Source organism: Suillus bovinus (assembly GCF_016758785.1).
Source record: "Suillus bovinus strain UH-Sbo-P2 chromosome Unknown EDB93scaffold_76, whole genome shotgun sequence".
Classification (NCBI taxonomy): Eukaryota; Fungi; Basidiomycota; class Agaricomycetes; order Boletales; family Suillaceae; genus Suillus; species Suillus bovinus.
In genome coordinates, this window is record NW_024542132.1 from 150832 (window position 1) to 164004 (window position 13173).

The 13173-nt window shown below is 49.7% G+C and overlaps 3 protein-coding genes across 3 annotated transcripts; 2 read left to right on the forward strand and 1 right to left on the reverse strand.

Moving 5' to 3' along the window:
* Nucleotides 1–54: 54 nt before the first annotated feature.
* Nucleotides 55–1470, forward strand: EDB93DRAFT_1173058 (caspase domain-containing protein). The gene is made up of 5 exons (XM_041450401.1): nucleotides 55–117; nucleotides 167–545; nucleotides 591–1102; nucleotides 1157–1256; nucleotides 1310–1470. Exons 2-3 carry the CDS (start codon nucleotides 273–275, stop codon nucleotides 1041–1043), a joined length of 726 nt encoding a protein of 241 aa, XP_041303413.1. The 5' UTR covers nucleotides 55–117; nucleotides 167–272; the 3' UTR covers nucleotides 1044–1102; nucleotides 1157–1256; nucleotides 1310–1470.
* A 943-nt stretch (nucleotides 1471–2413) lies between these two features.
* On the reverse strand, nucleotides 2414–9530 carry EDB93DRAFT_1173064 (uncharacterized protein). The gene is made up of 9 exons (XM_041450402.1): nucleotides 9441–9530; nucleotides 8486–9380; nucleotides 7309–8433; nucleotides 4461–7234; nucleotides 4097–4406; nucleotides 3865–4044; nucleotides 3453–3827; nucleotides 2863–3403; nucleotides 2414–2809 (listed from the first exon to the last, which is right to left on the reverse strand). Exons 2-9 carry the CDS (start codon nucleotides 9084–9086, stop codon nucleotides 2728–2730), a joined length of 5988 nt encoding a protein of 1995 aa, XP_041303414.1. The 5' UTR covers nucleotides 9087–9380; nucleotides 9441–9530; the 3' UTR covers nucleotides 2414–2727.
* A 1686-nt stretch (nucleotides 9531–11216) lies between these two features.
* EDB93DRAFT_1173070 (uncharacterized protein) lies at nucleotides 11217–13168 on the forward strand. The gene has a single exon (XM_041450403.1). The coding sequence runs from the start codon at nucleotides 11378–11380 to the stop codon at nucleotides 12875–12877; it is 1500 nt and encodes a 499-aa protein (XP_041303415.1). The 5' UTR covers nucleotides 11217–11377; the 3' UTR covers nucleotides 12878–13168.
* Nucleotides 13169–13173: the final 5 nt, after the last annotated feature.

The window sequence follows — 13173 nt, forward strand, 5'->3', positions numbered from 1 at the left end:
TAATGTGACTGTCAATGCATGGTGTATCTACTCAGTATGGATTCATTTCAGAAGATCAAGGAGTCCATACTCTTCACCCACTCATGTCGTTCCCGTGAGGCGATCGCCATCTCCGAAGTAAGCTCATTCCACTTCACGTGATCAAGTCCTTCACATGGGTTACCAGACCGGCGGCTATCAAAAAGCGCCGATCGCTAGTACGCCAACATCCTCCACCGACGCCCTCCAGTGCACATGCGGCCCTTCCTCCATCGGTGCATTCCTATGGTTCCATGTACAACGGGAGGACGACGCCAGATGCTTGGCCAGCACAACATGGCCCTGTGACCTCGCGGATTCACCGCTTACGGACTCAATCGACTCACTCTCTTCAGCAGCAGGCAAGAGAGACTACAGAGCCATCAAAACATCACATCCACTCATCGCATAGTGCTGCACGACGACCTGTCGTCACAAGGTGCAACTGTGACCTGAGTAATCAAATACAGATTCCGCAGACAACCAAAGTGTCGTTTCCACGTGGAAGGAAGAAGAAGGCATTATGCGTGAGTCCTTTCAAGTTTGTACTTGCATAGCTTATCTTCGTATAGATTGGCATAAACTACAAAAACCAGGATAGAGAGCTTCGTGGCTGTGTGAATGATGCTTGGAACATGGCAGAATTTCTAAAATGTCCGTCCATTTTCATCCTCTCTTGTTTACTCAGTATCAAGCAACGCAACCATGTGACAGCCTTCTGGAATTATGCGAAAGAGGACATCATGGTGCTCACAGATGAACCATACAATATGAAATACATGCCGACGAGACGGAATATCCTCAGCGCATTAAGATGGTTGGTGGAAGACGCCCAACCTGGAGATTGCTTATTCTTCCATTGTGAGTCACGTATTCGGAATTCTACTAAACGATTGATGATGTATCCAGACTCTGGACATGGAGGACGAATCATCGACTTGAATGGTCGCCGTGTAGATGGTCACCGTGTAGATGGATTTGAAAAGGGTGATTGTCACGATAGGTTCAATTCTAAGAAATGCTGATCTGCAAACAAGCTATTCATCCAGTTGACTGGGAGTGGGCTGGTGAAATTATGACCGAGGTGCGTTTGTATACCTGTTTACGTTGATTAGATGCGATGTAAATTCTTATTCAGGACCTTTACGATGTGATGGCAAGTATCGATAACGCGAACTGTAATGTTGACATTAACTTTGGCATAGGTCAAACCCTTGCCTACTGGCTGTCGCCTTACTGTAAGTCTGTGAGCAGCTTCATGCGTCAACCAACTTCAAATTTGTATCAACAGGCATTGTTTGACGTAAGTTTTAGTTGCCAATCTTCACGTTGGACAGATGATATCATGAACACTAGTCATGTTATTCTGGAACCGTCCTTGGTATGAAGCGGTCATATTATCATGTTGTGTGTCTTGTTTGATCTATTTCGCGCACAGACTTACCGCACATCGTCAGTCCAAAGATACAAGTTAATGCATTCGCGACTCACTGATCATTTACTTAGTATCAAGCCGGCAGTCACCTAAAACGGCAGAACTATCGAGCTCTTACAAAGTATCCGCAAGCTCATGTGGTAGGTGAAATGTGCTCGACTCAAAGTCCGTTTGACGGTCAGATTTTAGGTCTTGTTTGCGAGTTGCAGTGACTTCCAGGGTAGCGGGGGCGTCATCATAAGGGGCGGAGAGTTCCTCGGAGCCATGTCCTCTGTGCGTAGTCATTAAAGATTTGTTCATGTCATCCTGATCAAATAGTGAATATCAGGCCTTTATTTCGTCACTCAGTGAGTCATATCTAGCAATGTCAGTTTTGCGACTTACTGGCATTAGCGACCAACCCAACCCAGACATATCTGCAGGTGCTTGTGTCTGTGCAAGATATTTTACTTCGGACTCAGAGGCAAACGCCGCAGCTGTCGAGCTCATATCCGATTGTATGTCAATCCCATCCTCCCTCGTATTTACTGACGCTTTGAAAACTTCATCAGAACTCTAGTCAGCAATGTCTCTTATAATTTAGATGTTGTGCTTGTTTTTCCTTCTACGATTTTTACATACAACAGGGGAGTTCCGTGAATAGAAGAAGCCTTGCAGTGTCCCCTTTTCAAAGGCCACAGCATGATCATACCATACACGCATTTAGAGTCTTACTACTAAAGAACCCTTATCTGAAGGTACTACGAGAGAAGGAAAATTTCCACCGATCCACCAGCCACAAATACACTTCAGTTAATGCATAGGTGGTACGACCGGGGTAGTAGACTAGTAGCATCTAGGCCCCTTCAAGCGCATGCTAGAAAATCGCGATGTCTGTGGTTTGACAAAGCCAGAGATGGTTCTTCTTCAATTGCTGGCACCATCAACTTGAAGTAATTCGTAGCCGAAACCGATCATAGAGTGAAGTGTCTTGTTGTATAATTTTTGAAGACACATGGCTGATATGACCCTATCATAGATCAACTGTAGATGGGCTCCACAATTATACGAGCAATAGCACCGAAATCCCAAAAAATGTACATCATTCATCGTTTGCTACGTACTGCACAGGACACTATCACGGGGAACCGGCAATTGTGGGAGATAAAATATACGCAAGACAACGTTTTCCATGAGCTTGATTGTATGAGAAAAGCAAGAAAGGATATGGCATAGAACAGTCATAGCATAGTGGAAAAGAGTTAACGTAGGGGGACAGGTTTTTCCTGTCCTGTTCAAATACGGATGGGCCTCGCCGAAGCAGGAGTGGGCCTTCCCCTAGGACGGGGTCGGTTGAGTCTTAATGTTTCTGACGGCCTATAGAAACGGGTCAGCAGAATGTATATGCATAGCTGCGATGTTACACTCACGTCATGCCCAAGCCGTGCGACATATTACCAGGAACAGCTCCCAGAGAGATGTTACCAACGCTAGCATTCTCCTTATTCTCCAAACCATTGCGGCCAGTGCTCCTCTTCACCCAACCCAAGGCAGCTCTTCGCGCGACCGAGCCCACGCGGGGACGAGGTGGGAGGCCAAATACGCGCTCCAGCTTACCAGGCGACATTGCTGCGTCTTTCATGAGTTCGCCTGCCTTGGTGTTGTCGACTGCAGGTGACATGATGTTGGGGTTGACGGAAATCTGTTGCAACGCCTTAGGTTGACCTTGGGTGCGCATATTGTCATTGGGAGCGTGTTCTGCGACAGCTGCAACAATGGCTGCCCTCACTTGCTCGGTGGCAGGAGAAGACGTGAAAGAGGTCTTGAAAGTCCTGGGATAGGGCGAGGGTCGAGAGTTGACGCGAGAACGCATGCGTCTAGGACGCAATTCCGAAGGCAAAGGTCCGTAGTTCTGCATTGAATGTTCCAAGAGTGCTTGCATGCCGGAAGGATGACTAGGAGGATCAAATGCTGATAGCGGCATTCAGCACAGTACAGTAAACATGTAACAAATACTCACATTGAACTGCGAAGACGGAAAATGGCGTGTCAAGCCAGACACGCTGGCTCTCTGTCACTGTATCTTCAACTTCGTCGCGAAGCGCATAGTACTTGCGTAGCGCCATAATTCCCCTCTCGTCATCCCACAGCGACACCGAATCGACCGACGCAGTCTCCGGCTCAGGAACAAACACGGGAGCACGATTAATTGTATTTGTCGTTGAATTAGGAAGTTGAGCATTCTGCGTAGAAGAACTTGGAGGTGGCTGAAGGGACGAAGTCGGGGCAAGTGATGTTGTGAGTTCCTCCTCAATGGTCTCGTAAATGGACGTGCGCGATGCACGGGCCTGAGAGATGCGTCGTTGGTGACCGTGACCACGAGCGCGTGGTCGGACTCGGTCCAAGGTAGCGTTCGACAGAGGGTGAGTGACGGTTAGAGAGCATGTAGTTGACATGTGAGAGATCAATGCTGGACTGCGAGCCATCCGAGAATGAGGAATACCCATCCGACATTGAAAGTGGAGGGGTGTCAGCACCAGAACTCATAGACGTACAAGTGCTGGAGCGAGAGCGGCCTGCACAAGGAGGGCGGGTAAAGACAGGGATGCGGACTAAAACTTCAGTGAGCAAGACAAGACACCCATTACAAACGACCCAACTCACAGGATTTTGACAGATCCTCCTCCCCCTCTGCGATCAACACTGTGTTCTCCAAACTCTGCCTCTCCAAAAGACCGTGCTTTGCTCTGATCATGCGCTCATCACCGAACTTCACTGAATATGCAGTCGAAGCAATCGATGGCTTTGTTTCAAGAACTCGGCCCTTGGGAGATTCGTAGTCATTAACCTTATAACGGGTATTTGGCTGGGGAACGTCAGATGCTATGTGTTTCCTTTTTTCAACTTGTCGACAAGGCGAGGCTTCGATCATGGATCCTACGGAACGGCGTCTAACATGGCCACCACCGAGCATCTGTGAGAAGAAAGCATAAACAACCAATTCAAAAGTATGATCCCAATAACTTACGCTGATCATGGTGTCATCTTCCTTCTGCGGACTGTGAACACTAGCAATGCTGTAGCTTGATAACCGTTTAAATTGAGGCGGCGCATGCGATGAGTCCACAGCAAAGAATGCAGAATCAGACGAAGAAACGGATGTCCTGTGACCAGTCTTCTCAAAGAGCGAGTCTTCCATAGGCTGAGGCTCATGGTCCATGCTCATGATCGAATCATAGGACATGCGATTGACGTATTGACCACTCCGGAACTGCTCGCTTCCGATGCTCCCGACAGGGCTTTCAGGCGGCGATGCGGAAATGGCGGTAAGTGGCATACCACGATCCAAAGCAGAGTCAAGCATCTTGTCTCCCAGCCCTGGCCTCCCTAGATTAATCCCTGAGAAGTCGCTGAGCATGGAGTCGACAGAAAAGTCGGGGCGATGCCTAGCCCACGAGGCACGCCCGCCATGAGTGTATGGCTGTGAAACGCTGTTCATGCTAGCGTTCGAATCATTGCGGCGGCGGTATCCGTAGCTGTTGCGGTTGTGTCCATAGCTGTTGCGGTTGTACAAGCTGATTGGTGGACCCAGCGAAGAGACGGAGGCTGAAGACGAGTGGCGACGATGAGCAGCAATACGATTATATGGATGCAGCTGCGAGTGCACTGAGGCACGGAAGTAGAAGCTAGAGGTATCGCTATCAACACGTCTTCTGCGAGGTTGCTTACGGATGAAGGAGAACGTATCATCAAGAGAAGACATTGTGAAAGAGAACTCGTCCGAGGAAGGACGCTCCCGAAGGCTTGGGAGTGGTAACGCCCCATAGTCGAAAGGATCCGTGGACCCATGATTGATGACTTGTCCATATGACGAGACAGACGCAATGCTGAACATGGACTCGCGCTTGTTGTGCTGGTTACGCGAAGTGGCTCCCGGCGGAGGGTAGAAATTCGGACGATTGTCATGGAACTCGAATCCCCTTCTCACCTCCGCAAACGAGTCAAAGCCCACAAAGCTCAGTTCTGAAGAGTGTCTGTGATGCCCTGGAACATTTGAAGGACGAGCAGCTGAACGTTCAATGCGTTTCGAGCTAGAGTCCGAATCGAGGCGGACACGAGATGGAGGTGAGGGAATTTCAACAGCCTTTGCAAATATGGATTTGAGAACAGCGGAGTCGTCACCAGCTAACGAAGTCGCGGAGAGGGATTTGGCCACAGTCAAAGGAGGGATGATATCTGATAATGTGAGTGGCTCCTCATTCTTTTCAGTAGAGGGCGCAGGCGATGGCTTGCCGCCAAACTTGAAGTTCCTATTGAGCTGTCCATTCGATGGTCGCGATTTTGTGGACTTCATGGACTTCATAGACATAGTGTTCCTTAAGACTTGAGGCTGCTCTGTGCAAAGGAAATTCTCCTCCTCATTCTCCCAGTCATTTGTCGTGGCGAAGCTATCCGTTCCAGGAAGTAACGATGGTTCAGTGTCCACATCCATCGGGAAACCTTGAGGTAAGAACTCTTGCGACACATAGTCCACGCTGAATGTGCTATCCCCCGCACGTTCCAGTTCCGCCTGTAACGACGGTATCTTGGGCACAGGAGGTGCATCAAGTGGAAGGTCAAAGTCATATCGCAAATCAATCTTGGCAGGCGTGCGAAACGCGTTCTCCAACTGCTCGACGAAGCTAAGCCTGTCAGATCCACCGCACTCGTTCAGCTTCTGCAGCTCGCCCGTGAAGTCAAAGGATTTCTTGGTATCATCCTCGGATGACATTCCAGCCTCTTCAGCGTCAGCATGGTGGTTGTCTTCGTCGATGACTTTGGCGTGGAACACAGGAGCTTCAGTGACAGAGCCTCTAGGCAAAGGGAGTGGCATCTCGGGCGGCAGCCCAGGTGAGGGCAGTGGTGGGTGCGTGATCATCAGGTTAGGATGGAACGACAAAGTGTCATCCGCTTCGTTATCCGAGTTGGACAAAATGATCTGCAATTCGTCAGGAATGTCGGAGTCAGGATCACTCGCGTCCAATTCTTGTCCTCCCACAGAACCTCCCAACGTCCCTGCAAGACCAAGGTTTCGGCGTGCATCAGGGAGAATCAGCAACCTTGGGCTATCGAGCGGGTTCTGAATATCATCGGTGGTATCGCAACGCAACTGCAAATGCGCATGCTCCATAGGCACAAGTGACGATGGTTTCCTCTCGTGTCCTCTTGCCTTCTTAAACACAGGGCTTGCACCCATTGACGCACGGGAACTAGACTTTGAATGTGCAGAGCCAAACGTGCGCGATGATGGTGAACGATCCGCGTTACCCATGAATGGTAGGTTCATAGGCGCTGCGAATACAGTGCGTCCCGAGACAGGCACCCTGTTTTTCGCGGGGCGAAGGGCTTTAAAGACAGGTTCTGGTTCTGCCGCAGGCGCAGGGCTCATTGTCCGCTTGTGCGTGAACCTAAAGGTCGATGCTGGCGCATGTGAGTCCTTTGGCGGGGATTTCGCAGGTGATATCCCAGCATTGAGCGTTGCCCACGGTGCAATGTGCTGACCGATGGACGGAACTGCAGCGGTGGATATCGTCTTGGCGTATGGACGGAGTGAAGTGATGCTCGGGGCGCTTGCGCGGAGGCATTTGACAGGGCTTTCTAGAGTCATGCGTTTAGTGGGGCTGCCAGCTTGGGGGGATGCCAATAAAGATGGCGAATGGCCACTCATAGGTGACATGTCCGGCGTCGCTTGAAGATCAAGGCGGTTGATGAGCTGCGCGAGATCATTTGTTGCTGCGTCCAGGAGGGACAATACTGCGCAATCTGTGTCACGAAATCAAACAAAGGAATCAGCACGACGCGAATATTTCACTGGTCGTACGAATGTTCTGACGTACCGTTTTCGTCCTCGTACATAGCCTTGGGCCTGCTACGCCCCAAAAGCTGCTCGCTCAACGGCCTTAGACGCTCTCGCTTGATTGGTGTCTCCAGGTCGCTGTGTCCATCGACAGTTGCCTCTTCGATTGTCACGAGCGGCAGAACAGTTGCTTCCTCGTCATTAGTCCTCTCGGCTTCTTCGTGGTCGGACAACCTCTCGGGGAAAACTGCTGAGAGGGGCGTCCTCTTCCTGCTATCCGAGCTCTTGCGGGTTCCTTTGGTTTTCTTTTCCTTGATACTGTCCTTCTCCTTTGATGCGCGTTCCTTCCTCCTGATCTCCTTCACGGTCTCTAACCCAGCCTCGTCCCACCTCACCGAGCACCCGCCAGAAGATCCTCCTGAAGATACTGAAACAGGCCTTACGCTACCAGCACTGCTCGCTGTCATGGTAGATCCCGTCCGTGCTCTGGCCAGAATACCACATCCTAACGTGGCAGGTGAATCCGCCGACGGTTTATTCGAGCTCTGCATTTGAGCAGCTACAATCGATGATGATGTGGACCCACTGCGCATAGAGGGGAGACGCATCGTGGAGGGGAGGCCCAGCCCAAGAATAGACTTCTTCTTGCCAAGAGTTGCTCTACCAGCGTTTTTATCAGGGCTAGCGCTGAGCGCCCCTGCTTCGAAGCTGCTGCCGGAGTAACGAACGGTTGCAGCCTTCTCCTTCTCCTTCCGTTTCTCCTTTTCTTTCTCCTTGTTTTGCCCCTTGTCCTTTTTTTTCTTCTTTTTCTTGGGCTCGCTAATGACGGGAGGAGTAGGTTTAGGAGTGTCGTCGGGTGCAGGGATATTCTTGAGCTGTGCCCAAGACCCAATACGCGCGAGAGAGCGCACAGAGCGCATGGCTCGGAGAGCGACGCTATCTTTACCTGAGCCGAGGGGGGCAGCACTTGGTGGAGCAAGTGTAGCTCCATATGCAGCGGATGCAACCGTCGCAGATGGCGGTGTCGGTACACGTAGATGTCGGTTCTCCGCGGGCGACTTGGAATGCTCAGGGAGCACTGGGCTGTGAAGCAAGATGCCTGAGTCGAGGGAATTGAACCGCGCTCGGGACTCAGTTGGTTCAATAATCGAAGGCGGTGCAGGCGCTGTCAAATAAAATATGTTAATCAAGCGCAGGAGTGCGAATCATAAACTTACATCTTGATCTCTCTTTCTCCTTCGAATCCTTCTTCCCCTTCCCGATGGTCCACCAACCGGACTTCTCATCCACCTTTACCTTCGATACATTATTCTCCTTATCTTTCTTCTTCTCCTTCTTCTCTTTCTCCTTCACATGTGGAATGTTGGTCACCTCGCCAAGAGCGGGACCCCAGCGCATGCCATCCAAGGCCATGCGGCTTTTCTTCTTCTTGACTACGACAATCTCCCCGATCTCAGGGTCAAGCATCGGGTCAACGTATATTTCAATGCCCGTGCTGCCATTCTTATTCGAGTCACGGGCACCAACTCGGCGCACCACGTCTGATAGATCAGTCTCTCGTGACGAAAGGAGACCCAGCTTTGATTTCTTGGGTACGAGACGCCTACGAGGCGTTGCATCTGAGGACGAGGCTTTGGGCGCGAGTGCGAGTGCGGGTTGGGGTTCAGACCATGGAGCAATGGAGGAATTGGCTGATGAGGGTGTTGCAGCGATAAGGCGGATGGTGGGGATATCAGGCTTTGTTGCAGGTGTTTCGAAGGGTGACGGTGAGCGGGTGCGAATAGTGTCAGTTGGTCGTGAGAGGAGTTGCAAAGGCATCTGGTCTCGTGTGCAAGTAAATTTGATAATATGAAAAAAACGGTCTTGAAAAACGTTATATGCAGTCGTGGGCGTATTAAAACAAGTCGTCGAGATTCGAAATGATGAAGCAAGCAAAGTAGAAAACGAAAAGGCGTTACGAGTCGTCGAAAATCGTGGTCAGTGTCGTTATGTGATCTGTGTTGGTTTAACTTGATTAGTTGTTTGATGAGATCGTCGTGGTCTTGAAGTCCTGATGGTTGTCTGAGAGTAATTAAACTCGTCGATGACCTGAATTAGCAGATGAAACGGAATCTAGCAGACATTAGCAGTCAATTGAGCGATATACTTCTTATCTAGAGGATAAGTACATACCTAAGCGACGAAAGATGACTTACGGTGACAAGCTCGCGCACAAAAGAGACAAGGGCCTCTTCTACCTTCACCGCCTTCCAGAAAGTCGAACTTATTTGGTCGTGTAGGTGCGTAAAAACAACGCGTAAATAAGACGCGAAATAAATAACTCACGTGACCGCTTCACACTGCTCTCGACCAGTTCCCGCTGTCATCACGTATGACGACGACGACGACGACGGATACTTTCCCAGTGCCTAGCAGTGCATCAAGACATATTACCCGACTTCCAGTTGACATTGGGTCCCATTCCAAATATAAAATGGCAGTTGACAATGCTCAGTGATGGTCCTATGGCTTGGGGGCGCCTTCTGCCCATTGATCGTCGTCTGCCTTCCCAGTTATGAAAGACACTGTGATGCCGGAAGATCAAGGAGAATTATATGTGCGCCATAAATTTAGGTGCGATAAATGACAATTTTGACATACTCACAAGATCATGTTCTGTGGTTGATCTTCACTTTATCCGATTACAATCGTGTCCCCACCAGCGTCTTTGAAAGTGCCTATTACATTCCGATTAGACTGATACACTAGAGTTTCAGCGAGAATCACCCAAGCGGCACTGCGGCACAACTAGGCCGTCCTGCAACTTCCTATTGCGCCTCAACCGAGTTCAACCGAACAGATGTTATATTCCAACTACGTACTGCTATGCCCAATTTCTGTTTCAAAAAGCTGCGTGGATGTTATGAAGAACATTTTCGACGTCAGGGTGGGTGTTGGCGTCTACACTGACTCTCCTCGCCAATCACTGTCCTCTGGCATCCTTCTCGGTTTATCCGGCACGTTGTCTATTTGATCGATATCATTCTTGGCCTGGGGAGCGTCTACTTATCAATACTTGTCCAGCTGATCACAGGCATGAGGCATGGGGAAAAATACCTCCCTATCGCGGACAATTTCAATTTTGTTCGTGCTTTCTTCTCTTTATGTTGCTGTCGATTGTTCTGAATGTACGTTTGGCTGATTCAAAATCTCACCATTTCATAAGATAACGACTATATTACATCCTGTACACAACGGATATCGTTTCCACAAGTGATGCAGGGTAATCCATTCGGTTGCAGGCACGAGGCTGTACATTTGATGGAAAGCAGTCGCCCACAAATGATTGATAATTTTTTGCGTGTTCGATGGAACAGTGGCTCACTTGCTAGCCTGTGTGGGGCCCATAATTTCAGGGTGATTCTTCCGGCTACATGCACGAGGCATCACCTAGCGCATATCTATGCAAGTTCGAATTCCCACAACCTATGGACAGTTTTACACGGAGCAGCCATAAGTACTGTTAGGCCTCTGTTGTCAAAGCTTCTGTTGCAACAAGGATTACCGCTCATGAACAGTTGGAACGTGCAACCCCTAGCATTATTTAAACGACGATTACTTCCTCCCTCGGAGTTTGAAACTATTTTGAACTTCGGACGCAACGTAATCGCCAGCGAAAGCCCTGTCAGGTTTGTTGCTGCCTCGAGGCGGACCTTGTGCTAAAAAGGGTGGGTGTGTTCAAGGCTGTCCAGATTTTTTACTCCTGGTGCTCAAGCGCTGGTGGGCTTGGGCGTGAGATGGAGGACACACAGGGCACTCATGACTCTCAGAGAAGCGCAGGCACATGTTATGATGCCATCCTACACGCTGTCTACTCCCGCCATTCTTTGGTAAGCACCTGCCATATCCATACACCGCTCATCCAATTTTCAATTCCCGGATATTACGCCAATCACGGGTAATTACGAAGGGTTAGCGCTGAACCTTTTAATAAACGGAATGCCCTCTCCCCACGTTCAAACAGTTTCGACTGACCGCCAGTTGACTGTCACACTGCCATCTCGTGCTTGATCCCCTCAAGGTCAGTACAACAATCCTGATATCGTGCACGATGGCAGACTTTGTTTCAGATGCCTTCTGTGACGTTGAATAGTGTGTCAGGCAACTCGTTTGTCAACGTTCGCAAATTAAATGCAGGACGCTGTCTGCATGGAACCTCGACAATCGCAACAATCCCGGACGAATTACTGTCTGCCATATTCCATATCGCAACGCACGATTTTCACGACTGTTATGACGCTATATTTCACGCTACCACAATCTCTCATGTTTGCCAACGTTGGAGAAACGTATCTCTTTCGACCTCATCATTATGGACTGTCATTGTTCTCGCATTCCCCACTCGCTGCACTCAATTCTTCCGCACTATCGACTGGCTTGCGCGTTCTCGCTCTTGCCCTTTGCACCTATACATGGATTTCCGAGATCCCGCATGGAATTGGGACGAAGCGTCACATTGCTTCGGATGGAAAAATATGGAAAATGTCATGCGACTTATCTTGCCCTATGTGCACCGGTGGCAGAGGGTTGAACTTCTCACCGACACCTGGGCTCCTATTTTTACCTTCCTCTCCTATACTTCCCGCATAAAATCAGCTCCTATGTTACAAGATATCCTTCTTTCCCGCTGTAACGCCTTCTTTGCTGCAAAGGGCGAGCTCTTCCGTCCTTCTGCAACCAGACATCCAGTCTCCTGGTTCGGGGGAGGCTCGGCATTTCACAGCCTTCGTCGGGTCTCCCTTGCCGGTGTGCACGTGAACTGGGAAAACTCGGGATTGTCGGGTCTCTTGGAACTCGAATTCAAATACCACGCGAGCGAGGTGATGCCGACATTGCACGAGTTTTGCGACATCATATCTGCATGTCCCGAACTCGAGCGATTAAGCATCTTGGGATGGGGTCCTCAGATAGACGTGAACGTTGCGCCCAAGCAGCGCGCTCTCTACCTTCCACATTTACGAGAATTTGCCTTCGGATTCATTGATGTCGATTATGCAATTGATCTCTTGTCGCTCTTTTACCTCCCCGCCCTCAAAACATTTTCGCTGGAGGACATCTCCTCTTCACTAGATCCATCGCACCCTTGCGATTCGTCCCGTCTTTTGGAATACCTCACAGCAGCCCACTACTCGTGCACAACATCGTCTCACCTATTCCCATGCGCAACGTGCGGGCCATATCCCTTATCTTTACTTCGTTCTTTGGAGCTTCACAGCCTTACATCGTGCGGCGCTTCTTTGCGTTGCTTTTTGCAGGAAACCGCGACTCTCGACCATCTCGTACTGTCTGGTCTAGACGAGCCGAACTTGCAAGCGATAGTTCCAGACCTAATCACCGCGGCGCTTTGTCCAAGTCTTCTTGACTTGAAATTCAACGATACAGACCCGACGATCGCCGCGTTATTAGCTTCCCTCTCAGACGGTATCGTTCGCAATTCCAATTCTCCATCGATGCGTGTGATCGTAGCTGCGAATGTTGCCGATAATGATGACGACGCGACACACGAGCTCGTGCACCTGTTGAGGGCCGCTGGCGTCGAGGCCATGATTTTAGGGAATGCCACTTCTTAGAAGCTTGGCAAGGGAAGCCGCAGCATCATTTACCATTTTCACGCACCGCTCATCAGTCACTCGTTCTTCCCTTCCCTGCACTGCACGTTTTCCCCTTTATTACCAGCAATTTAACGCCCATTCCCCTGCCTTTGTACGTATGTAATCCTCTTCGGCATTTGTGTAGTGTATCAATATGCCCACGCATCTCCCTCATTTCCGTCGAAGTCGCATGTAGTAAATCCGTACTATAGAGCTGAATCACCTGTAGTGTATGTATGTCTTCTGTAATAAACGCTCGTTTGTCTCGGACATTG